Source organism: Brachypodium distachyon, chromosome 4 (genome assembly GCF_000005505.3).
Source record: "Brachypodium distachyon strain Bd21 chromosome 4, Brachypodium_distachyon_v3.0, whole genome shotgun sequence".
In the NCBI taxonomy this organism is placed as follows: domain Eukaryota; kingdom Viridiplantae; phylum Streptophyta; class Magnoliopsida; order Poales; family Poaceae; genus Brachypodium; species Brachypodium distachyon.
In genome coordinates, this window is record NC_016134.3 from 28,644,534 (window position 1) to 28,668,858 (window position 24,325).

At 44.9% G+C, this 24,325-nt stretch overlaps 2 protein-coding genes across 4 annotated transcripts; one reads left to right on the plus strand and one right to left on the minus strand.

Annotated features, from left to right (window-relative positions):
* Positions 1-5,073: 5,073 nt before the first annotated feature.
* On the plus strand, positions 5,074-11,246 carry LOC100831479 (disease resistance protein RPM1). 2 transcript variants are annotated; one of them, XM_010239583.2, is made up of 4 exons: positions 5,074-5,347; positions 5,873-7,124; positions 7,716-8,330; positions 8,974-11,246. In XM_010239583.2, exons 2-4 carry the CDS (start codon positions 6,069-6,071, stop codon positions 10,765-10,767), a joined length of 3,465 nt encoding a protein of 1,154 aa, XP_010237885.1. In that variant the 5' UTR covers positions 5,074-5,347; positions 5,873-6,068; the 3' UTR covers positions 10,768-11,246. The 2 variants fall into 2 exon arrangements, with proteins under 2 accessions (XP_010237885.1, XP_003577770.1); XM_003577722.4 differs by lacking the exon at positions 5,074-5,347 and having other exon boundaries at positions 5,354-7,124.
* Positions 11,247-11,533: 287 nt separating this feature from the next.
* On the minus strand, positions 11,534-16,709 carry LOC100831778 (MLO-like protein 4). Of its 2 annotated transcripts, none has more exons than XM_024463223.1 (15): positions 16,069-16,709; positions 15,923-15,980; positions 15,441-15,655; positions 15,211-15,327; positions 15,064-15,129; positions 14,871-14,978; positions 14,404-14,478; positions 14,236-14,321; positions 13,479-13,528; positions 13,342-13,382; positions 13,055-13,225; positions 12,932-12,967; positions 12,578-12,645; positions 12,288-12,348; positions 11,534-12,140 (listed from the first exon to the last, which is right to left on the minus strand). In XM_024463223.1, the coding sequence occupies exons 1-15, from the start codon at positions 16,183-16,185 to the stop codon at positions 11,844-11,846; spliced, it is 1,566 nt and encodes a 521-aa protein (XP_024318991.1). In that variant the 5' UTR covers positions 16,186-16,709; the 3' UTR covers positions 11,534-11,843. The 2 variants fall into 2 exon arrangements, with proteins under 2 accessions (XP_024318991.1, XP_003577771.1); XM_003577723.4 differs by having other exon boundaries at positions 14,871-14,959; positions 15,069-15,129; positions 16,069-16,708.
* Positions 16,710-24,325: the final 7,616 nt, after the last annotated feature.

Below are 24,325 nucleotides of genomic sequence, written 5' to 3' on the forward strand. Positions count from 1 at the left end.
CAACCAGCTTGGGTTCGGTCAGGGCTCGGACAGGTGGACGAGTTGTCCAGCGTGGAGCCACGTGGCACCGATAGGTGGGGCCACCTGTCAGATTTACCATCCAAACGCACTCAACTGCGAAATCAGCGCGCGAGAGTACCTCCGCCCCAAAAACTGTGGTAATTTAATATTTTTTATTTCAAAAATGTGGTTTTGCCAGAAGAGTCTCAAATGTGGTGGTTATGTATAATTTTCTCTCCGCCATGAAAGACAAGCATCGCACAAGTACAACACGACCCACTACACATTACGGACCGCCAGTACCAGCCTCCCTCAACTTGTTGTAATCACATGAAGATGAACATTATATTTTGAAATATAAGGGTAGTTGCAAATGGTTATGTCGAAAAAAAGCACTAATGCAAATGTCATGCATACGCACTATTTTATCCCTTTTTATTATTAACACACAAAAATTTCAATGCAAAGGGCACAAAGAGAAAAACCCTAGTTTTTTTTTCCGGAGGGAGTCTTTCCGGTCACTGCACAACTCGGACAGTTGGTAGTGGTTGGTTGGCAACTTGGCCAGCAGTTAGCATACTAAGATCTTCCGGCTGGCTGGCGCACATAATTGATCCCAGGAATCAGTCCAAATCACTCATAGACGGACATCCGTGGAAATGGTCACTTCTGAGTTTCAACCTCACTCAGAGCCGGCTGGTGAGTCTGTACGACGACTGCTAAATTTTCTAGTTTCCTTCTAACTCGTTCGTCTTCTCGTTCAAGATGGCATTGCATAGTCAGAATGTAGATATCCAGTCAATGGATCACGGGTATGGAGCGGGTTATCGCTTCATGGATATCCAGGAATGCATACCCGCCAACTTGTGAAGGTTCAGAGGCACGAATATCACATTTGATTCATGGATATTCGGTATTTAATAAAATAAATAAATTATTGACATGTGGTCCATTCTTTAGCAATATAAGTCATATATAAATAACTCTAACTCCCTCCTCTACCACGCTCCATGGGTTGCTGCTATATATTGCTTTTAATTGTTTTCGCTGCTGCATATGTTGTTTTATATGTGTATACTAGTAAAGTGCCCGTGCGTTGCAATGAAAGCACGCATACGTAGTCGGGTATTGTTTGAAAAACCTAATTAACTTTTCCTTTTGTGTTACCGAATCATAAGTCATAACACTCTCTGCTATAAAATCTGTTCCTTCGATTATTGACATGGTCTCAAATGTGATTTCTGGCCACGAATTTATTTAAAAATACATTGATTAAGTCAAACAATAAGCATTATAAAAGTATATTTCGTGTTAGATTTAGTTGTATCATGTTGATGTTCTCAATGTTCATAACTGATAATAATTTTTTTTAACTGATTATAAAGCATAAAATGTTTGATCAGCACATACATTGAAAGGACGAGCTTTTGGAGTGTGGTGCTTGTAATAAAATCAGTTCAAATGACTTAACATGTTGAGATATTTCTGGTAATCATCAAGTTGTTGTCAACACAAAGCATAAAGCCCTTATAATTGCTTAAAGAAAACTTTTGCGCAAAAAGAATTTCTTAAAGAAAACTGCTAGCTTCAATTTTGTGTGTAGAAAGACTCCCGGTGAACACTTAAGTGAATATGGAATCCAATCTCCTTATCATTGCAGCAAACGAGTAAATCTTTCAGTAGTCAAACTTCTCAAAGTTTGTATTGGTTTGCCTAATAGTTCACAGGAGATAGCAAAAAGTTAAAAGTGAATAGACTCCCAACACAATCTCATATTAGTTTGCCAACACAACAAATGCTTCAGAACCACCAACCCCAGATGCACATCCCATTCAACACTGTGACTCTCTATTTTAGATACATGGTGAAGAAGTGAAGAAGTCATCCAACAAAGCTGCTCCCAAATTGAATGAATTTAGCCTCAAACATTATGACAATCTATAATAACATACAAGTAGCAATGGAGAGAACACGTATTACAGAATTCAACCACATCCAGAGTTAAAGAATTAACGATGGCTACATAATCAGAAAATATCGAAGCATTCCATCCCATAATCAGATCACAGTTGTAGTCATTCTTTTCTTTTTCTTTTTTGATACAGGAAACAGAGCTATATGCATCCAGAGAGATTGTGTTGGCAACATCTATACAAGACATTTTTTTGGGTACCAACTTGATTTGCAGAAGAAAAACAAGATACTTAAATAAGAATGCCATGTTTCTTTCTGGTTTCTGCTGGTGTGTTTTGGGATTGCAACACTAAGACTACACTTTGTTTAACAAATTCCCCGAGCAAACGGTTAATGCAAAAAAGAGCACTCCAGAGGATTTCAAATGAAGCAATTAAAGGATTTCAGTATGAATTCCTTACTGGGTCTCTTTCAATCAGATGACACAGGAACAGCTTGAGGAGACAAGAGAAAAAGTTGTCGTGCATACCTAACTGATTTGCATTTGTAATGTCATGTAAAGCATTACTGTCATTAATCAGTATGAGAAGTAATCATGTTACGTCTACAAATTAGAAATGAATATGTCAATGTTACAGAGACGAGGAAAGGAGAAAACAATACCTTCTTGAGAGCAGCAGATTAACGAATACTTAGTACCTATGCAAGTATAGTTCTCATATGCTAGTACCTATGCAAGTATATCTGTTAATCCTTCTTCCCTATGGCACTTCAGTGCCAGAAATAAACTCCACTCATCTTCTTAGCCCCCTAGCAGACCTACATACTCAAATTCAGTGAATCATGCTCGAAGAAACTTTAAGTGAGCGCAAAAATAGGAGGTGGAGATCATTGCTCATACAGGCCTACAAAATATGACATACAATAAATTGCACGATTCGAAATGTATATATGAAGAAATTACAAATAGGAGGCGGACATCATTGCTGATACGGTGTACCAAATAGCAAATGTAACCAAGTAAAAGATACAATGTAACCAACTGTATGTCTAGTTTGTAAAGCCTAGTTGCTGTGATAACTCCTTGTCCCTAACCTTGACTTTACCTTTACCTGCCTTCACAAGTCTTGCCAAGGAGAAATTGAAATGCCAATATGCAGGTAGTGCTTCTGCAAGAAAAAGAAGTTGTCCTAAATAAGACATGAACCATGTTATAAACTGAAAACACAAATATGCAAGTGTTATAACGCACGGTAAAAAACACCACTCCTAGGTTAAAAAAAATGCTAATGACAGAACAAAGTTGATTGTGCATATATGGATAAATATCAGTAAGTTTTTTCCCTTTTTTTGGAGCGTTCACGAGCAAAGATTTTTGTCGTGTCATTTTTAAGGGCTAAAAAGCCTTTATCCAAAATCAGTAAACTGAATCGTTCGTAAAAAAATAACTGAATTTTGCTGGAATTACCAGTATTGCAAACAACATCATATTTTTTTTTTCTTTTTATTATGTGCGAGTACTGCACTTTTCTATAGCAGCACTGATATATACATGCAAGTGCCTAAAATGTGATGCTGTTGAATCATGTATGTTCTATTAACTGTGAGTATTGAAAGTGATGCTCTCACTTCATATAGCAATTATTTGCTCATTCTTACTTGAATTAGAACACCACGGCAGTTCTTTCTATTAAGTCGGAGATAAAACATTCTCTCTTTTTTACACGAGCCAAACAAATCATTTGACCCCGTTGCAACTGGAAAGCCTGCTAACTGATGAACTAACAACACGATATTGGCTGGTAATTTCCTTTACATGCTCCTTTTCTCCTTGTTCTGTCACCAGCAACGGTTGCCTCCTGCTTGGAACCTTTTTTCATTTGTGCAGAACTTCCAATAAATTAACAAGGATAAGTTCCTGGTTGTCTTTTTTGTTCTGTCTTGGTCAGATTTTAGTTCCAACTTTATTAACTTTCCTGGTGTGGATTATGGTTTTATTGCTGGTACAACAATACAAACACGCAAATTTTGAATGATTCAATTGGTATTTGCGTGATGCTGTTGAGTGACCCAAGGCAGAGAAGAGAGCATTGTTGGTCGAGAATGATAAGCTGCAGCAAATTGTTCTTCAGGCCAAAACACACAGTACTAAGAAGGACATGGCAGAACTTGAGAATGTTTGGATAAAGGCCTCCTGCTTGCAACCTTGAGGTTGATATATGGACTCCATCAGGCTAAGATATTCTTTTTGCACATTTCGTCACACTGGCAACCAATTATTGGGACACACCCTCTGCACTCCTTAAATCGTGTGGACGTGCTCCTGGGAGTTTCGATCTCACCTTTGTATTGGTGTTGGGCTGTTAGCAATTCATGTGAGACAAGTAGAATTGGTACTGTTATCACAAAAGATATCTGAACATCGGCATAGATTGGCATGCTAGAAATATTAGGGCAGCCAAACCAAGGAACATAACTTTTTTTTGCAGGGCAAGGAACAGAACTTTGACCAGCGGATGAGGTGGAGGCGGCGGCGAACTCACTTGCGCCGGTGGTGGAGGTGAGCCAGCTCCGTGGCTGCGTGTCTTCCGCCGGGCGAGGGGCAAGGAGCCTGATCCTGCTCCGTTCGCACCCACCTCACGGCAACTCGCAGGCGCCGGCAACCTCCTTTCTGTCCTCCCCGCTTACTATTCCTTCTTGGCCAGCGCCTGGACGATCTGCTCTTTGGCGGGCCAGCCGCGTCGCCTTCTAGAGATGAGAGGAGGGGGCGTGGTGAGGGGAGGCTAGGGCGGAGGGAGGCCAGTGAGGGAACGCTAGGACAGAGGGAGGCGCAGTGAGGGGAGGCCGGCGACATAGCAGGGAGTGGAAGGCATGGCAGATGGGGGAAGAGGTAGATATCCCGATGGAAGCGGAACAGACCGGGTAGGTCCCACATGTAAGAGACAGAAAATAGACGACGTACCGCCACCATCAAATGGCTCTTTTATAGGAGTTATAAGATGCTGTTGTTTAAGGTGTATATGTTGTTGTTTAAACATTTTATGTTGCTCCATAAAACTCTATGATATCCGGATACCGGTGGATATGTATATTTTCGCTCCACGGATACGAAAGATTGACGATGGATTTGAAAATGGATTTGGATATGGACACGTACGAGCGGAGCACGAGGCCAGGAGCTCATTGACATCTGGCTTCTCGTTCCCCTCCTCCCCCACGAGGCCAGGAGCCGCCGCCACTTTCCGCCTCATGCATCCGGCCGTCCTCGCCGCTGCAAACCGGCGCTCCCCACGACCCCGCAATGTAGCGGAGGCGTGCCGCGCGAGGCCCGCTGCATCCCGCGAGGCAGGGCGCGGCGGAGGTTGACGGCCACGTTGGGCGGCCGTGAGTGAGCGGCTGCAGGGCGCCGTCGTTCGTGCGGTTCGCAGAGAAGGTAGGTAGGAGGCCGGCTGTTTTTTTTTGTTTGTTTGGAGGGATTTGATCTTCCGAGGGTTGAAGCATGGAAAACCTTGGATTTAGTTCGTCACGAATTTCGCAAAGCATATCCCGAATTTTGGGGAAGTTCGTTCCGGTTTCTGAAAGTACTCCGTACATGCCAAATTTCGGGAAAGAAATTCCCCACCTTTCCAGCAAAGCCCATGCCCTAATTTTGGGGGCACCTTCAAAAATCAAAAGAATCGAAATCCATTTAGTGCAGGGATCGATTTCGGGTTGCTCAGGTTTCTGTATTTCTGGCTGGATTCATTTTCTTGAAATCTGTTTCTCTTTTTGGAATGTGTATAAGCTCTCTAGAGATAGAACAGCGGGTCGCGTCCAGAATCGACCGCGCGCAATGCTCCGCGCGAGTGACAGTCAATTGCATGGTTGATTAATTTACGGTCATGATGGGCGACGAACATTAGTTAAAGGTTTGTGAAGCTTGCCCGAAGCTTACAGCTTGCATAAATAACTCTGTTAGGACTCCCAGTCAAGTCAAGTCAAGTCGTCTCACTCTCACAGACGCGGTTTGCTACTAGCTGACCTGCCCTTCAAGAGTTCAAGATCCCATCTCAAGGTGCTCAGTCGCACAACCCACAGAGCAGCACCGGACCAGCATCACCACTGGCTAGTTAGTTACTAGTACTCCACAAGAAACACCAAGGGGGGAGATAGCAATGGGGGACCTCGTCATTGGCCTGGCCAAGTCGGTGGTGGAGGGGACTCTGAGCAAGGCCCAGTCGGCGATCGAGGAGCACGGCAAGCTCCGGCAGCAGGCGCAGCGCGACCTCGTGTTCATCACTTTCGAGTTCGAGATGATGCACGCCTTCCTCAGCGTCGCCGACCAGGAGAGCGCCGCCAAGAACACCGTGGTGCGGACCTGGGTGAGGCATGTCCGCGAGCTGGCCTACGACGTGGAGGACTGCATCGAGCTCGTCATCCACCTGGACAACAAATCGGACTGGTGGCGCCGCCTGCTTCCGCCGTGCATTGCGGCAGCTGCGCTGCCGCTTGACCAGGCGGTCGCGGAGATAGAGCAGCTCAAGGCCAGGGTCGTGGATGTGAGCAGCAGTTACATGCGCTACAACCTGGTCTCTGACTTTGGGTCCAAATCGACGGTGGCGCCCAGCGCTGCCGTTGGTGCGACTGCACCCAACTTGGTCATGAAAGCAAAGGAGGATGTGGAAGGGCTGCGAGAATTTCGGGATCTCGCCCGGTTGATAAACATGAAGAAACATGACCTTCAAGTGATCTCGGTGTGGGGGACAGGCAGCCATCTTGGTATAACATCCATCATCAGAAAGGCTTACAATGACCCTGAGATCTGCCCAAACTTTGCATGCCAGGCCTGGGTGAAGCTCATTCATCCTTTCAATCCACAAGAGTTCATACAGTGCTTGATGGCCCAATTCTATGCAAATTCTTGTGAGAAACAAGGAGCAATTGTCGGTTTACAAGTCCTACAGAAGATGGAGGCTACTCAAGAAAATCTCCTCAAGGAGTTTGCAAACCAAATCAACGGCAACAGGTACCTCGTCGTCTTGGAAGGGCTGTCCTCCATGGTAGAGTGGGATGCTATCAGGACCTTCCTCCCTGACAGGAAGAATGGCAGCTGGATCATTGCGTCCACGGAGCAATTTGAAATGGCAAGCTTGTGCGTCGCACATCCTTACAAAGTATTAGAGCTGAAGCAGTTCTCAGCTGAGCACTCGGTTTGTGCCTTCTTAACTGAGGTAATTGTTCGCAGAAAATTAATACTTTGGGGGCTTTCTGGATTATTTCAATTTATGGGTGCACTAACATTCAGCAAACAACAAAATGGTCTGGATAAAATATTCTGACAAGACAGCATAATAAGCTAGCAGCTAGGCAAATCCAATATCAAGCAAAGCATCATACTCTCCAATAGCTAGAGGAAATGGCAAAAAAAAAATATTACAAGTTCTCTTAGATAATGGAAAGACCAGCCTCCATACATCCATAATTTTTTACAAAAATGCCAAACCAAATTACTTGGTTTAAGGAACCCCTACAGGTAGAAATATCGAAACACCTTTGACATATGGTGAATTTCTTACCAGGTATGGAATTGAAAACTGAAAACTATGACCAATTTAAAACGAATTGTGAAATTTGTTTGGGTTAATCACAAATTCAACTATTGAACTATCCCAACTGATCATTTAAGGCTTCAACACCGGATTAAGAAATATTTAATTACCTCCTCCTACAGGCTGTTCATGAATGTTCTCACATATATGTCCCACATCTCGTAACATGAATAGAGTTGGTGCCTCTCAGCCATAACTGTTTCATATTTTCAGGCTTCTCAAGGTGATGGAGATAAAGGCAAGGAGATATCCGAAGAGCATGAAATTTGCTCCTTCGACAAAATCCTCAATGGTAATAAGGACGCAGCCATTGACTGGATGGAGAATTCGCTCTTTGTTGGTCGTGAGCCAGAAATAGATAAGCTTTGCCAATATGCAGCCATGGCACGCTTCAACCCTTACCAAGTTATATCAGTGTGGGGGATTGCTGGCGTTGGCAAATCAGCTCTTGTGAAAAAATTCTACTATGACAGAGTGCTTGATAGCAGCCATTTTGAAAAGTTCAGTTGGGTGGATGTGTGCCATCCTTTAAATTTAACAGACTTCTCTCGGAGCTTACTTTTGGACCTATATTCAGAAGAAGACCCCATTAAAGAGTGTCGCCAGCTTCTAGAGCATTCTAATTGCCTAGTTGTTATTGATAATCTTCAATCCACTGAAGAATGGGATTTGATACAGGCTGCATTGGTATCTAGATCTTCTAAAAGCCTTATCATTGTTATTACAACTGAAGCAAGCATTGCAACATATTGCGCAGGTCGTGGAGGCCTTGTGTTTAATGTCAAATGCCTAGAACCTGAAGCGGCTTTTGATCTCTTAAAAAATGAGGTGTGTTTTCTCATAACTTTCATCTGCTCTAGTTCTCCCATCCAATGTGGTCCATGCGTGTTCGTATCATATTTAACACCTCATGCATTAGTTATATTTTCCTTCAACTAAGGAAGATCAAGAAACGGCATATAGAGGATGCCATCTTAGATGTTATCCCGAATACATTGTTGTATTAGCCAGGTCCTACCTGTAGACAGGTAAAAAGAACTACTCATTCCTATGACGTCATGTAATTTCTAATTTGAGGGAGCTAGTAATCTTAAATGAGCTTTTCTACCATGCTTGAGAGCTTTTCCTATGAATGTACGCACATTTGACCGGATGAGATACTTTCCAAGTACCGTAGAATTGTTAAGAATGTTGTCACTGGTCATCATCTCTCAGGGATGCACGTTACAGCATTCACAAACAATTGACATCTTGCATGATTTTCTTGGTAGATCCATCGGTGGTGCCTCAGATTGTTAACTAGTGGAACCAAGAGGCCACAACAAAATCCATTGTATTTATCTATCTCGGAACTTTTTTTTGTATTTATCTAGCTTAGAATTGAATTTTGTATGTGAAAAATATCAATATCCATAGTAATTTGTGCATGCCATACTAAGCAAAGTTGTTTCTCATACTGTTTGAACAATAGGTGCATACGAAAAACTCATGGCAGCCTTTAAATGATCTCAAAGAAGATGCAGAGCTAAGTGAACTTATTTTGAAGTGTGGTGGAATTCCCAAAGTAATAGTTGGTATTGCTAGACTATTGGCCACCAAGACGGTCACATTGATGGATACTATAAGTTCTCTAAATCACAGATTTATGTATGAGCTGGAGACCAACCCAGAGTTTGATTTACATGGTCTGTTTGGTTGGATGCACTCCTTCTTCCGTTCTTGCCCAGATCCCCTCAAACCATGTATCTTCTATCTATCAGTTTTTCCTAGAGACCATGCTGTTCGGCGGAGGCGCCTGGTGAGGCGGTGGATCGCAGAGGGCTACTCTCGAGACACTAAGGATATCTCTGCTGATGAGAGCGGGGAGAAATTCTTCTCCAAGCTAATCGATATGAGCGTAATCCAACAGCCTCCTCAGACAGTAGCCACTGTATTCGATGAGACAAGAATGGTCTCGTGTCAGGTCAAAGGTTTCATCTGCGAGTACATCATCTCACAGAAAACGGAAGAGAACCTTGACTTCGATCTCGGGGGCCGTTGCACTATGACTACCCAACGCACAGGGCGTCACCTTGCCATCTGGGATAGCTGGGACAGAGACAAGATTGTGTTCGAGAGCATCGACTTCTCGCGGCTGAGGTCAATGACGGTATACGGGAAGTGGAAGCCATTCCTTGTCTCTAAAAAGATGAAGCTACTTAGGGTGCTGGATTTGGAGGATGCATCAGGGGTTACAGATGACGATCTCGAGCAGATGGTCAAGCTGCTTCCTCGTCTCAAGTTCCTGTCCCTGAGAGGATGCATTGGGGTCTCCCATCTGCCGAGTTCACTGGGTGATCTGAGGCAACTCCAGACCCTGGATATCAGACACTCGTCCATAGTCAATCTGCCGGAGAACATCACCAAGTTACAGAAGCTGCAGTACATCCGTGGCGGAATCTCCGGCCCAGCATTAGTAAAACAGCTGTCCATGTTTGGTAGCCAACGTCGACTGGTTGATATTGTGGTGCCTAGAGGGATCATGGAACTGACGGCGTTGCACACACTTGGTGTTGTCAACGTCAGTGCTTCAGGGGGGAAGGCCATCCTGGAAGAACTCGAGCAGCTCACCCAATTGCGCAAGCTCGGGGTGTCTGGCATCAACAAGAGAAACAGATTGAAGTTTTTCTCAGCGATCTCGGGTCATTGCCATTTGGAATCATTGTCAGTGCGACCGGACAAGGACAGTGAAGGTTGTCTGGATGGCATCCTCATGCCCTCAGAGAACTTACAGAGCCTTAAACTGCATGGGCTTCTAGACAGTTTGCCAAGAGGGATTGACCTGCATAGCAAGCTCACAAAGTTGGATCTGGAGATGACAATATTAAAGAGGAGTGTCATTGAGTTCCTTGGGAAGCTACCAAAAATATGTATTCTGCGTCTTCATGTCAAGCAGACTGAAGACGATTCGCTCCATTTTTGTGTATATATGAATGGACTCGAGGATCGCTCTTATCAGAAGGTTAAGATCCTCAAGATTGCTTGCAGCTCCAGCTTACACGTGACTTTTGGATCAGAAACAATGAGACATCTTGAGCTGCTGAAGATTAGCTGCTGCAGTGGGTCATCAGTGAAGGTGTCTGGCCTGGAGAATCTAACTGAACTCAAGGAAGTCTTGATTAAGGGTTCCTGTGAGGACACAATGGAGGAAGACCTGCGGCGCCAGTTTGATGACCGTCGAAGGCCACCTGTTTTCAAGCTGGAGGAACCAACAGCTTCGTTCTGATGGATACCGAACTCTGCCCGAGTTCACGGTCATTCACTCATTCTCCCCTGTCCATTTTGCCTTCTCTTCATTTACCACTTCGATCCAGCCTTGTCAATAAAAATTCTCATGTGAGCAAACAACCTGCGCTGCAACCGTCATGCCAAGTCAACTAACGCTGGTTCATTTATGCTTCGTGATCGCTGCTTTGCCACCGTGCTTTCTGCATCGCCAGGAGAACAAATGGAATGCAGACTATATATGCTGCCAGTCTCTTCATTCTGGTGTATATATGTACACCTGTTTGTATGCAATCTCATCATTTATTGCCTTGGTAGTTTTGTGGGACATTCTCTCACATTATCTAAAAATGTTATTGTGGAGAATCATCTGTGGCCTCCATGTCCTTCCATGGTTGGGTGTGTAAAGTTTTTGTAGATGTGATATGTTCTTATTGGTTGCAGGGTTTTGTTAGAGTATACTACTGCCCTCTCCTGCTAGTAGATGGCGCTCTGCGTGCTTGTGTTCATATATACTGTTGAGGATGGGATAGACATGCGAGTGAAGTACACTGACGAATTAAAGAAACGCACGCTTAATACCATAAACTGGTTTGTGGTTTGAGTGATACACTTTCGTCGAAAATCCTCTCCACGGGCGTGTGAAGCAGCTAGCTCCTATAGCAGGAACTGCTCCCTCCTGCGCTGTTGCTCCGAGCACACACCACCATTTCCTGTAAAGATGGATGAGCTCTGTTCATAAAAAAATTAAAAACAATAGACCAAAGTTTGCTAGCTAAGCCCAGCCCAAATCTCTCCCTTCGTCCGCTTGGTGGAAGCAGGTATATGGTGGTTCTGAATTCTGACAGGTTAGTACAATGTTTTAAGTCAATACAAAGAAGACAGATCACTATGTATATAATTATATAGAGGGTCAATCACTTGATACACGCATACACTTTGTGTTAATCCGCAGGCTCTTTTCTGCAGTAACTACAAAGAGTAGGCTGGAGTGATCATTGTTTCCCAAGATCAGCAGGGTTCTAGCCGCTGACAGGTTTTAGCCTGGCGAAGAACAGGGCATCACCGGAGGATCACCTAAGGATCTCGAGCATCCTGCTCGATGCGGGCGATGTCCTCGTCGTCGACGGTGACCACGGTGAGCTCCTCGTCCATGGACGACGCCGACACGGTCCTCGACAGCGTGCACACCGTGTTGGTCTCGTGGTCGGTCTCGTAGATGGTAGTGTCGAGGGAGCAGACGGACCTCGACGTGAGCGTCCCATTCCGTAGGAAGAGCGGGTTGTGCCGCTTGTCCTTGACCCTCTTGCACCAGCTGTGGAGCGAGTCCCTCACGCTCTCTGAGACCAGCGACTTCTTGAACTTCGACCCCATCTGCCCAATTTCAGCAAAAGAAACTAGAGTCATGAAAAGGAGAACAAGAAGTAAAAATTCATCGACGCAGTAATACATTGATACAGTAAACAGTTCTGATGAAACAAGTGGGGAATTTGCGAAGTGGATCTCTGTTTAAGAATCTACCTGTGAAATAATCACGTTAAGAGGCAGCGTACTGTAGCTGCACCACACCTGAACTAGCAACCTGCAATGTCCAAAAGGAAAACTGTATGACTCCTCTCGAGTCTCGAGTCTGAACCAATACACTTGTTAAAATGTTTTAAAGTGGATTGCTGTAGAAACTGATGTAAACCATCGGCATGTGTTAGTTTTCTCAAAAACAATGTGTCAAATGAACATATGGACATCCCCGCAAAAAAAAATGAACATATGGGCATTCCTGGCTCGCAGCATAATCATATTGCGGAACTTACCCAGAAACCAAGCGAATAACAACCATATATTGGTTCTTCATGAAGCAACTATTTGCACTCAGTTCCCACTGCAAAGGACAAGAAGCTGTAGCCTGTAAGGGTGGTACGAGCAGTTCACCTAATAATACATAGGAACCAAAAGAAAGCTGTAAGGTCACGCTGTTCTTTTCTTTTTCCCTTGGTCTAGAAACCCATTTAGTTGGTAACTTCTGCAACCACTTATTCGTTTAGCACTCATAAGATCCAGATTCAAAAGATTCCATGAACCAGCATCTGCCTTTCATCTTCTTACACTAACGCCAGTTAATCCAAAACAATATGTAACTGATCATAGATTAAGAAGAAGATCCTCACCAGAAACCATAAAAATGTCGCCATTTCAAAGGCATTCTGAAAAAAGAGTAGAAGTTAGGATGTGGAGATGTTCAAAGCATCACAACACAACACGACATTATCTACAGTAATAAGAGACATCACCTGAAATGAAATGAACTGTATAAGCCACCACAGGACCCTAGGTTTCCCAAACCAGAAGAGATCATCACGCAGTTTCAGTTGCGTCCCGACATATCTGGATGTTGCCTCGACAACCTCCAGTGCCAACTGAGCAACAACATGCTGCAGCTCAGTGCCCACGAGCAGGACGAGCTTCAAACATTTTGAAGACAATTAATTATGCCAAGACATAAATATCATTTGAGATAAGAAACAAGACAGACCAGTAACTATGTCTACATTGGTTAGGAAATGTGAGGGATACTTACAATAACAGGGGCAAATGATAGCCAGAAATATATATTAAGACCTGCAATTAATGAAAAGTGGGGAACCTTATATGGGGACTAAAGCTGGCAACGAAATATGTGTGTGTGAGAGAGAGAAAGTAATGTAGAGTTCATACCATGAACATTGATAAAGATGCATATTATTGCATATGCCCAAAGTGGCCAACTGTACAACAAATGGAATGTCAGCTCATGCACTCATACCAGAACAAAGACGGCAATAAATAGCAAAACAAAATGTTGCAAAATAATAGAGAGCGTAATATACTGAGAAATCCTAAGCGGACTAAAAGGAAAGTACCTATAATCAAAATCCAGGAAGTATGAAAAGTATTTGGAAGTTTTAGAGAACAGGGATCTGAGGTTACAAGGGAGATAAAGAGACGAAAGATACGCGAAAAGGACAGTGGAGGAGGCTAAAGCCAAACTTCTGCTCACAGCCTTATCACGCTACTGTTCCTTTTTATTGCACTGCTTCTCCCACTATAACCAACTGCAGTCCATGTCTACCACAATACATGGCAGTTGGCAGTGGCACAACCTAATCCAACAAGACCCTCAGTACTTCTGAACCTTGTCGTGAGGAGGTGTTCCATGACATAATTTGGACACTAATGTGGTGTTCAATGCACATGTAAAGCCAGTGTATCAGAAAGTGAATAAATAGTTCAACGTACATATATTGAATAAATATTGTGTTCGGTGGAAAGAATCAGAATACCTAAGCAAACCTGTTGCATGTTAAGCCTAATGGAATAAAATTACATGCTTTCAACTAAGCAATCCAGAAACATAAGTTTGTTTGATGCGTAACTGCTTATATTAGTATCATGATTGGATGAAAAGCAGATCAGGAGTGCAGGTTCTGTTTACCTGATACCAACACTTCCATTGTAATCATCTTCCATGCTCCGTACCATGTATTTGTGGAAGTTGTATGATTGTGGCAACTTATGATACTGATAAACAAAAGAAATTAGCAATTAAAATTGTTTTTAGAAGTGACATATCAGCAGTAACAGAACGATAACGAGTACTTACTGTGATAAAGCCCAACCTTAATGCCATGTAGTCTGATTTTTTTATTGAACCCTTAAATTGGCGCAGAAAGCACAGCTGCAACATTTCCACGGTTACTAGAGCGTATTAGAAATTTCAGAATTCAAAATTTCCATTGATGGCATAGGATATCTCTTATTTCAACAAGCTATATGGGGCAAAGCTTTTGCAGTTCCCAAAAAGAAAAAGTCATCACAGGGATAAAAGTGAAGTTGAGTACATATGGACATAAATCAATTGCCATTTTTGTCCAATAATATCTTGGACTTTGATTCGATACAAAAAAAATCAAGCACGCCCTAAAGGATAAATTTCAAATGACTGAATTAAACATGCAAATAAAGCATGAAAGTTTAAGTCATCACTGTCTAACAGGCCCACGTGAAAAATAATGCAATAAGAACCGGTAAAACTTCAACAGTGTGCTCGGAGCAATGGAGTGATCTTACCATCCAAATAAGTATTTTACTTTTGCTCCACGGGTGAGATGCATGATGAAAAACGAAGGTAGATTGCCTCTGCATCACCTTTCTCTTAGCTGACGGAGAGAGATAACACTTTTCAGGTAGAACAAAACAACATTATTAAGATAACGTATAATAGTACTATGTATGACCTAACAAGCATCCAGCTTCACTCGACCTTACGTTGCAAATGCTCACTGGGGAGTGTAGAAACTTGAGTTTCCCATTTCCTCCAGCTATATATCTGCAACAATGGCCACAATGAACACATTAACCACATAGGGACTGTCACTCTGTCAGATCAACAACAAATGAGGACACATACCTTAAACATCGACAGAACCACTGTGAGAAAACTGTACAACACATGAGTGAAACCAAGAATGAACAAAAAACGATGCAGCTGCTCGAGACCCTCGTATGAAACAAAAGGCTCATGACCCTGGAAGCAGAGAAAACACCTATCAGATGACGAAACAGCGCCCTTAATTTCCACTGCAAACTTGATTTGATGGGAGAGACCAAGAGAGGAGAGACAGTCGATTCGACACTTACCTCCTCACAACCGTGCGTCGACTGGCCACCAAACAGGCTTCTAGCAAGGTGTGTGTGGTTAGCGGTGCCACCCCGGTGTTCCGCCAGGTCACCGAAATCGTTCTCGGTGCACATGTAGAATTGACTAGTGAAGAGCTTTGATGGCACACAGATCTCCGAAATCCACCTGGCTGTCTGGCTCAGCAGCAGCGAGATCACACCCAGCAGCATCAGCTCTGCAAGCGAGATACGGTTGAGGCATACATTCAAACACCACGCAAGCAGCAGCAACAGTAGCAAAACAAAGAAAGTTTTTACTGTAAAGTCCAGGTTTCCGTTATGATAATTGACAAATAAACGTGATGAAAGTGTAAATCACGAAGATCTTCGAGTGAACCTGCTACTAGTAATATGAAAACCATGCTAAATATAATGGTGACAGAAAAAAAAAACAGTGTCAAGACCAACAACTTAGAAACAGTCAAACAGTCGTATTTGGCCACCTTCGCGGATCTTCTCGAGCGCGGCGAGCATGGCCTTCCGCTTCGTCCTCCGCAGCCACTGCGCACCAAGTCGTATTAGCTACTAGCTAAGCAAAGCTGCAGTGCAAATGCAGGCGGGCCGGGGGATGGGTCGATCGATTAATTACCTTGGCGAGGCGTGAGAGCGCGCGCTCGATGAGGAAGCAGGCGGCGACCATGAGCGTGGTGACCGTCGCCACGGACCATGTCGGCGTCTCCGCCAGCGACCGCCCCTCCCCCTCCATCCGACCTCCTTCCGCCCTCCTTCCGCGATCTGGCAGCTACCTAAGCTCTAGCTCCGGCAGTCCGGCGCCTCCTCCCCTCACATTGGCCGAGGATGAAGCAAGCGGGAGTAGTGCTAGTTAAAGCGGATCGAGGGAGAGGCCGGGGGAGGTGGACGCTGTCGGCACAGGATCGGAAGAACCCCAGCAGCTGCTGCACGTGAAGAACCGAACCCCAGAATCCGGAAATCCGGAGAGCTGCTGAGTTTGACTTCGGGAAGAAACAGAGGGAGCTAGCGGCGGCCGGATTGGGTAAAAATGGCCGAACTTTTCTGCTCGGGATGGCGCGGAGCGGATTGATTTCTGTTGGTATGAACTGATTTGGCGAATGGTGGTGGATTCTGGTTCTTGCTGATTGCAATGCGATCGGATTGGACGAATTTGGTAGACCGGGAGTGAATGAGCGAGCGAGGTACTCCACGATGGGAAGGAGAAGAGAGGGGCAGTGGCACATGGGCAGCACTGGTGATGTGCTGTTGGTGTTAATGGCTTCTAGAAGATTAGTGGTACTCATGACTCCACACTTTAGTCCAAATTTTGTGTGTTCATAGATAAGTTCTAAAAAAAGTGAAGAAAAAAAGTTTGATTATGATGATTTGTTGCCCGTAAATAGTATTTTTGCTTAAACTGTCTAAATGCTTGTTTTCTTATAGCCATAGATGAAGGACTTTTATATGAAATTTTGTAGATTCAAATATTAGGAAACGCATAGGAGAGGTACGAGTGAACGTTCGCGCTCTATTCTTATTCTTGTAGCACACTGAATTTAATTCGCGACCGCGGCGGAACTAAATTTGCCGCAGTAAAGACGCGATCTTCCCAGTCGGAGGAAAAACCGGTGTTTGCTTCAGGAGACGAAATGGCGAACGTTTGCACCTTATAAATTCAGCAAATATTATACTAGCGTAGATTCAAGTAGTACAAGCATTTTGGTATGAAAATAGCATCTACAAGTATTTTTAGCCTCTTACTTGGTTGTGTTACGGCTAGACAAACAAGTGTGGCTTCATCTTCGCCAAACTTGGCACGGCCAGCATGGCTGCAATTCCCTGTCAATCTTGGGTCGTCTTGTTTCGGTGTCATTCCTGGAGTTCGGTCGGAGTGGACAGTGATCCATTTTTGTAATCTGGCCGTTTTAAGAGTGCGCGAAGCTGATTTGCAGCATTTCTTCTCTAACCGACGATAGACTCTTGTTGGATGTATCTAGAAAATAGCATGTACAAGACAATCAAATTATTGTTTTTTAAAGATTTATTAAGAGGGATTCCAGCCTCAATTTATTGACGAGATTAAGCAGCAAATTAAGGGTGGTACGTCAAATTAATTGTATCTGGAGGAGAGACGACAAGTCAGGTGGTGAGCGTTTTGTTTTCTTGCCTCAATTCGTCAATCAAGAAGGGCGTCGTACGCGATGAGTTGTTTCCTCTTTGAAAGGTAAAATGATGTCAAATTTATATCTCCGTGGAACGGATCGGAGTACATACATACACATACACAAACGACAGTCGGGAACAAATCACAAACAAGTTTACAACACAAAAGACAAACACAAACACACACGCATCGAGTCTCTGGCAGCTGCTAACGCAGGAACAGAATCCTGCTCAGCCGCTGCAAGCAGCTAGCACTCTCCGACCCCGGCTGAAACCGGCCGCCGGGGTCGACATAAATCTAGATGCGCACGGTGGTCCTCCTGTGTCCGGCGCGGCCGAAGGAGAGCGTGCGGATGATGCGGCGCCACAGCGCCCCCAGCGACGGCATCCTGCGCCGGTGGTGCGTCGTCGTGGTGGTGGTCGTCGTCGCCGCCCGCTTCCTCCCCCACAGCGACGGCATGGCTAGCTAGCTGCTCTTCCTTGCTTCTGTGCAAGCGCCGCGGTGTGATAAAGCTTTCGATGTGGTGATATAGATCTAGGATTGGACGAGATCGATGAATGGATTGATTGATGATGATTATCTGATACGCGCTCGGCCATTTTTATACGGCGCGGTTTGGGGTGCTTTGCGCGAGGGCTGCCTGCTGCGCTGCGTACGTGGGCTGGCGGGTGGAAAGGCCCAGGGGCTGCGTGTAGAGGGCCGCTGGATGACGCGTGTGCCGCGGGTCAGATGCTTCGGAATGGGTTCGTTGCGTTGGCTCCGTGGGGAGGGAACTCGAGCGCGTACGTGTACCCCCTGCAGTCGGCGCGGGGGGGACTGACGCGTGTGTTGCTTGCTTTTTTGGGTATTTTAAAGATTATTAAAGTTGTGGTTTGTAGTAGCATGTGTTGTGCGAACTCCGATTACACACCAAGATCATAGTCGAAAGAGTCGATCATACACACAATCACGAAATACAGTAAAATAGATAAACACCAGAAAGTAGAAAAGAACATGAGCTATTTATTATGTGATCTCGACAGTACGTAAAGGGGTAACCTCCTCTCTTTTATATAGACTAGATGGCCCAACTGGGTCAAAGGAATAAGGCCCAAAACTTAACGCTAGTGGGGGAACGATTCCTCAGGGGGTGGAGGGGGGGCGCACGCTTCGGTGGCCCTCCCACCCCAACGATCGGTTCACCAACACTCCCCCTTGGGCCGATACCCGTATACCATATGCCTCAAAAACTCCGAAAAAACCCAGTGGGAAAAACACATGGAGAAAGAGCGCATAGGATACGTTGCTATGTCGCACAGATTGCCTCATTAAAAACCTCATGCGAGAAACACAAGAAAACTCGTTGAGGGAAAAAGAGTACAACCTACTCAATCTCCAAGATGAGTACTTGATTGCCATGATCAAGATTTATCGATGAGTATGTGAAGTATCTCTCGCTGAACTTTGCATTTCCTTAAGTCTCAACATACCGATTCCACTCACACACCTTTCAAAGGTGGATGCCGGTAGTGACTTGGTGAACAAATCAGCAAGATTTTCACACGACTTAGTATGCAAGACCTTTACCTCGTTCATCTTTTGCAACTCATGTGCCTAGAAAAACTTAAGATTTATATGCTTGGTGAGATTACTCTTCACATAACCTGTTTATACTTGTGCAACACAAGCTGCATTATTTTCATAGATAATGGTGGGGGTCTGGACGGTGTTTAGCCCACAGGTCTGCTGAATGTGGCGAACCATCCGTCGAAGCCATACACACTCACGTGATGCTTCATATAGTGCTATGATTTTCGAGTGGTTCGTCGAAGTCGATACAAGACTTTGCTTTGACGATTTCCATGAAACAACAGTTCCATCACATAGAAAAAACATAGCCAGTCTGAGACTTGGATGTATGCGGGTCCGACAAATACCCAGCATCAGCATATCCTATCAAAAATAGGTCTTGATTTCTTCTATAAAATAGCCCAAGATCTTTGGTCCCTTGCAGGTACCGAAAGACATCCTTAACCCCTTTCCAATGCCTTTTGGTAGGTTCAGAGCTGTACCTAGCCAGCAAATTGACAGCAAACGCAATGTCCGGCCGTGTACAATTCGCGAGGTACATGAGCACTCCAATAGCACTCAGGTAAGGAAATTCTGAACTCAGAACTTCCTCCCCCTCTTCTTTCGGCCTGAAAGGGTTCTTGTCTTGCTGTAATGACCGCCCAATCATGGGAGTCTTTGAAGGATATGTCTTGTCAAATTCAAATTTTTCCAACACCTTTTGAGTGTAGGTAGACTGGTGCACTAGAATTCCATCATGGGAATGTTCCAGTTGCAAACCTAGACAGAACTTGGTTTTACCCAAATCTTTCATCTCAAATTCCGACTTCAAGTAGGAACTTGCTTCCTCAATATACTCAGGTGTACCGATGATATTCAAATCATCTACGTATACCGAGATTATACAGAATCGATCTTGGGATCGCCATATAAATACACATGGGCAATCTTCATTACTCGGGTAGCCCTTTTCATGTAGAAAATCGCTCAGGCGATTATACCACATTCTACCCGACTGTTTAAGTCCGTACAGTGACTTCCTGAGTTGAACACTGTATAGATCTTTGTTTGCTCTGTCTTGGTTCGAAACCGGGAGACCATCAGGTATCCTCATATAAATCTCCGAATCCAAGTTACCATACAGGTAAGCAGTAACAACATCCATCAATTTCATTTTTAAGTCCATATTGACTGCCATTGAGATCAAATATCTAATGGTAATTCCATCCATGACCGGGGAGTAGGTTTCCTCATAATCGACCACAGGTCGTTGAGTAAACCCCTGAGCAACTAACCTTGCTTTTTACCGTACTACCTCATTATTTTCATTTCTCTTGCGGACAAATACCCACTTATAGCCGACAGGACGTACGTGGGGAGGGGTTCGACACACAAGTCCAAAAACCTCTCTTTTGTGCAGAGATAATAATTCGGTAGCTATTTCCTTCTGCCAATCTTTCCAATCTGACCTCTTTTTATAATCTGCGAGCGAGTTAGGCTCGGGGTCAAGATCGATGATTGCGGCAATTTTCTTAGCAAAGTTTATGTCGACATTAGCAGTCACTCGGTTTATTCATTCTCCCGTGTTAACATAATCTATGGCCATTTCGTCATGGGGCGCATCATGCGCATCCTCTGTCGATTTCCCATTCCTGGAGCGAGGTCTTTTAGTTTTTCCGCGCCGATGTGTGCGCTCACATCTCCGCTGGGTGCTTCCACTGTTGGAAGGTTAAAGTCCGGAATTCCTTGCGCTGGAGATTCTGTACTTGTGCCAGGTCTCAATTGGCTCCCCTCACTCTCTCGGGGATTTTTAGTAACCAAGTGTGATAAATCCCCCTTGTCCTTTTTTGTCAGGCGTCCCCGAGTACCTGTGATTTGATGAACCGGATTTCTCGTCCTTTTAGGCCTTTGGACTCGAGCGGCTAGACCCACAGGATCCTTGGGTGTCTCTACCCTTTCCGGTATATTGCGCGTAGGCACATGTGATTTTTTCACACTTCTCAAGTCACTAAAGTGATCAGGCAGTTGATTCACTAAAGCATGCAAATCTATTATCTTTTAGACTTCTCTGTGTCTCACTTGTGCGCGGGTCATTTGCGTGGATCCTCGTGGCTTGTCACGTCAATTCTCGACTTTTCTCATCAAGAGGTTGATTTCCTCCCCCTAAAGTCGGGAAGAGATCCTCGTCAAAAATGCAGTCAGCAAAGCGGGCCGTATGACAGTCGCCTGTCATGGGGTCCAGATACCTGATTATGGACAGAGTCTCATAACCAACGTATATCCCCGACTTACGGAGCAGTCCCATTGCTGATCGCTGAGGGGGTGGTATCGGTACATATACCTGGCAACCGAACCTACGAAGGTGGGAAATTTTCGGTGCCGACCCTTGCGCTAGTTGGACAGGTGAATGGATGTTGTAGGCCGTGGGTCTATAGTTGATAAGATCAACCCTGAAGGAGTGGTCTGGCAATGAATTTAATCCTCTTAATCAATGCCTCCGCTAGTCCATTTTGCGTATGGACATGCGGTACAGAGTGCTCAACCTTAATGCCAAGTGCCATACAATAATCATCGAATGTTTTAAAGAAAATTCTCCAGCGTTGTCCATTCGAATAGACTTTATACGATGATCCGGGAAATTATTCCTCATTTGTATGATTTGCGACATCAACTTGGCAAAGGCATGGTTTCGTGTAGACAACAAGTTAACACAGGACCATTTAGACGAAGCGTCTATGAGCACCATGAAGTATCGAAACGGCCCCGAAAGGGGCTGAATCGGACCACATATATCCCCTTGGATGCGTTCCAAAAACACAGACATTTCATCCCTCACTTTCAATGGTGATGGTCGAATGATTAATTTCCCGTCGCGCATGCCGAGCACACGAAATCATCATAATTCGGGAAATTTTTAACATTCACCCCATGCCCATTTGAGTTGTTAATTATATTTCTCATCATTCTAATACCCGGGTGGCCTAATCTATCATGCCATAAGCAAAATAGTTCAGAGCTTCTAAATATAGTCTTTAAGGTAGTGCATATGGGCGGCGCTACTATCTTAGTGTAGTAAAGCCCAGCGTCGAATGAAAGGAATTTTTCAATAACGTTCTTACCGTGGGCATCGCGCTTTGTGATAAGTAGGCACTCTTTGCCATTATCATCATCGGTCTCCACATGGAAGCCGTTTGCGCGGATGTCCTTACAACTCAAGAGAGTTCGAGTCGACTCTGGGTACAATAATGCTTTCTCGATGAGCAAAGTTGTTCCCATGGGGAGTATGATAGTAGCTCGTCTAGAGCCTACTATTTTTGACTCGCCCCCTGCGATAGTCATTATACTCCCTGGAGTCTTTTTAATGGACTCAAAATAATGAGTTTCTCTCAAGATGGTGTTTGTGGTACAACTATCCACAAGGCATGTTTCCTCCATTCGAGCGCCACGTGTTCTAAAATATAGCATCTAATTAATTAATGAAGCGAGGAGTAGCAACATAATTAAATAAATGCATTACATATTTCAGAACATAACAAGCCATCAATATTAAATAAAGGAATTAATGGATGAACTCACAAATCATCCAAGCGTTGAAAGAACAATGTTTTGCTTGCTCAGAGCATGTACAACCACCTCAGGTGATTTTATATCATACAATCATCAAAATCAATTGACAAATGAATCATTAGGAGGGCCAAGTGCACTTGACGATGGTGTCCTCATCCTCCGCATATGTCACAGTTCGGCATGGTCTCATCCCATTATCAGCTATCACGGTAGCGATAGTCGGGAGAGACGTGTGTGAAAGCACACAAAGCACAAACTCAACGGGGGTTGGCCAAGCTTAATAGAATCAGTTAGTGCTTCCATTTTGCGCCTCCCCCTCTGAGTTATAGCGAGGTTAAACCTCGCGCTATTACATAGCCTGAAAATACTTATGACATGCGAGCATGAACAACACATGTGGAACCAGGACCATCTGGTAAAGCATAACACTTTCCCAACATGTATGTACTTGTCCAAAAGTACAAAGGGATGGTGCAATGCCTAAATGTTCTCCTCGCAGGGTGGTGGCGGTAGTCAACAAGACACCAAGCCGATCAACCTCCTCAAAAGCTACCAAGCTCCGAGAACCAATCCACATCCAAAAATCAAGTCCAACCATTGTAGGTCGGCTCCTCAAACTGCAGGTTCATGATTCATATCATTAATGCGATTTTTTATGAGATTTCAACATATAATCTTGAGGTAACCTCATGTAACCCATCGCATAAATGTGATAAAATGATATAGTTGTTCATAACAACGTTCCAATATTTAAAACATGCGAGTTCATGTCTTACTTAATGATTAAAAGAAATAAAGCATATTTACAATCAATCATCAACAGTAAAACATGGTAATACAAGCATGTGCATCGAGATGGCAAGTTAAACGTTTCCTAAACGTGAAAATTAGCCCCAAAAACACATTCCCGAAGCCATTTTGAGCGAAAATACGCGATTTTAGCAAAAACTGACAATTCCAAGGCCTTAGTCGCAAAAACGCAGCATAGTAAACAATGCGCGTAATTACAGAAAGACCAAGGGCTGAAATGCAAATCTACCATCCTATACCGAATCTAGCCCGCCCGCTCGCCTATTGGGCCGGTGGCCTAACTCCCTGCCTCGCCTGGCCCAGCCCAGCCGCGCCAACCCTCATTAGGGTTTCCCCTTGGGTGGCGGCGGCAGCCTGTGCTCGCGACTGAGGCGGCAACCGTGGCGGCCTGCGCCCGCGCGCTCCGTGGCGCGCCCGCAGCGCTCGTGCCCGCAAATGGAGCGACGGCGGCGGCCCCGCGCCCAGGGCAGCAGCAGAGGTTGTCGAGGCGCGGCGGCGGGGCCTGAGCGGCAGCCCGCGCACAAGGTGGGGATGGCGGCGGCCAGCGCACGCGACGGCAGCCAGCGCCCAAGGCGGCGGCGCGCTCCTGAGGCGGCACGTCCAGGGCCGGCAGCGCCAGCAAGGGCACGTAGCGAGGCCTCGCACCAACGCGGTGGAGCCTGACGGCCACCGGTTCGATGGCGGCTCTCTGCGGCACGCGCCCAAACATGTCTGGCGGCAGCGGCGGCGAGGCGCGGTATCTAGCGGCGGCACTCAGCAGCACTCTGCGGAGGTGCTCGTGGCCAGCTGCAGCTCCCGCACGGCC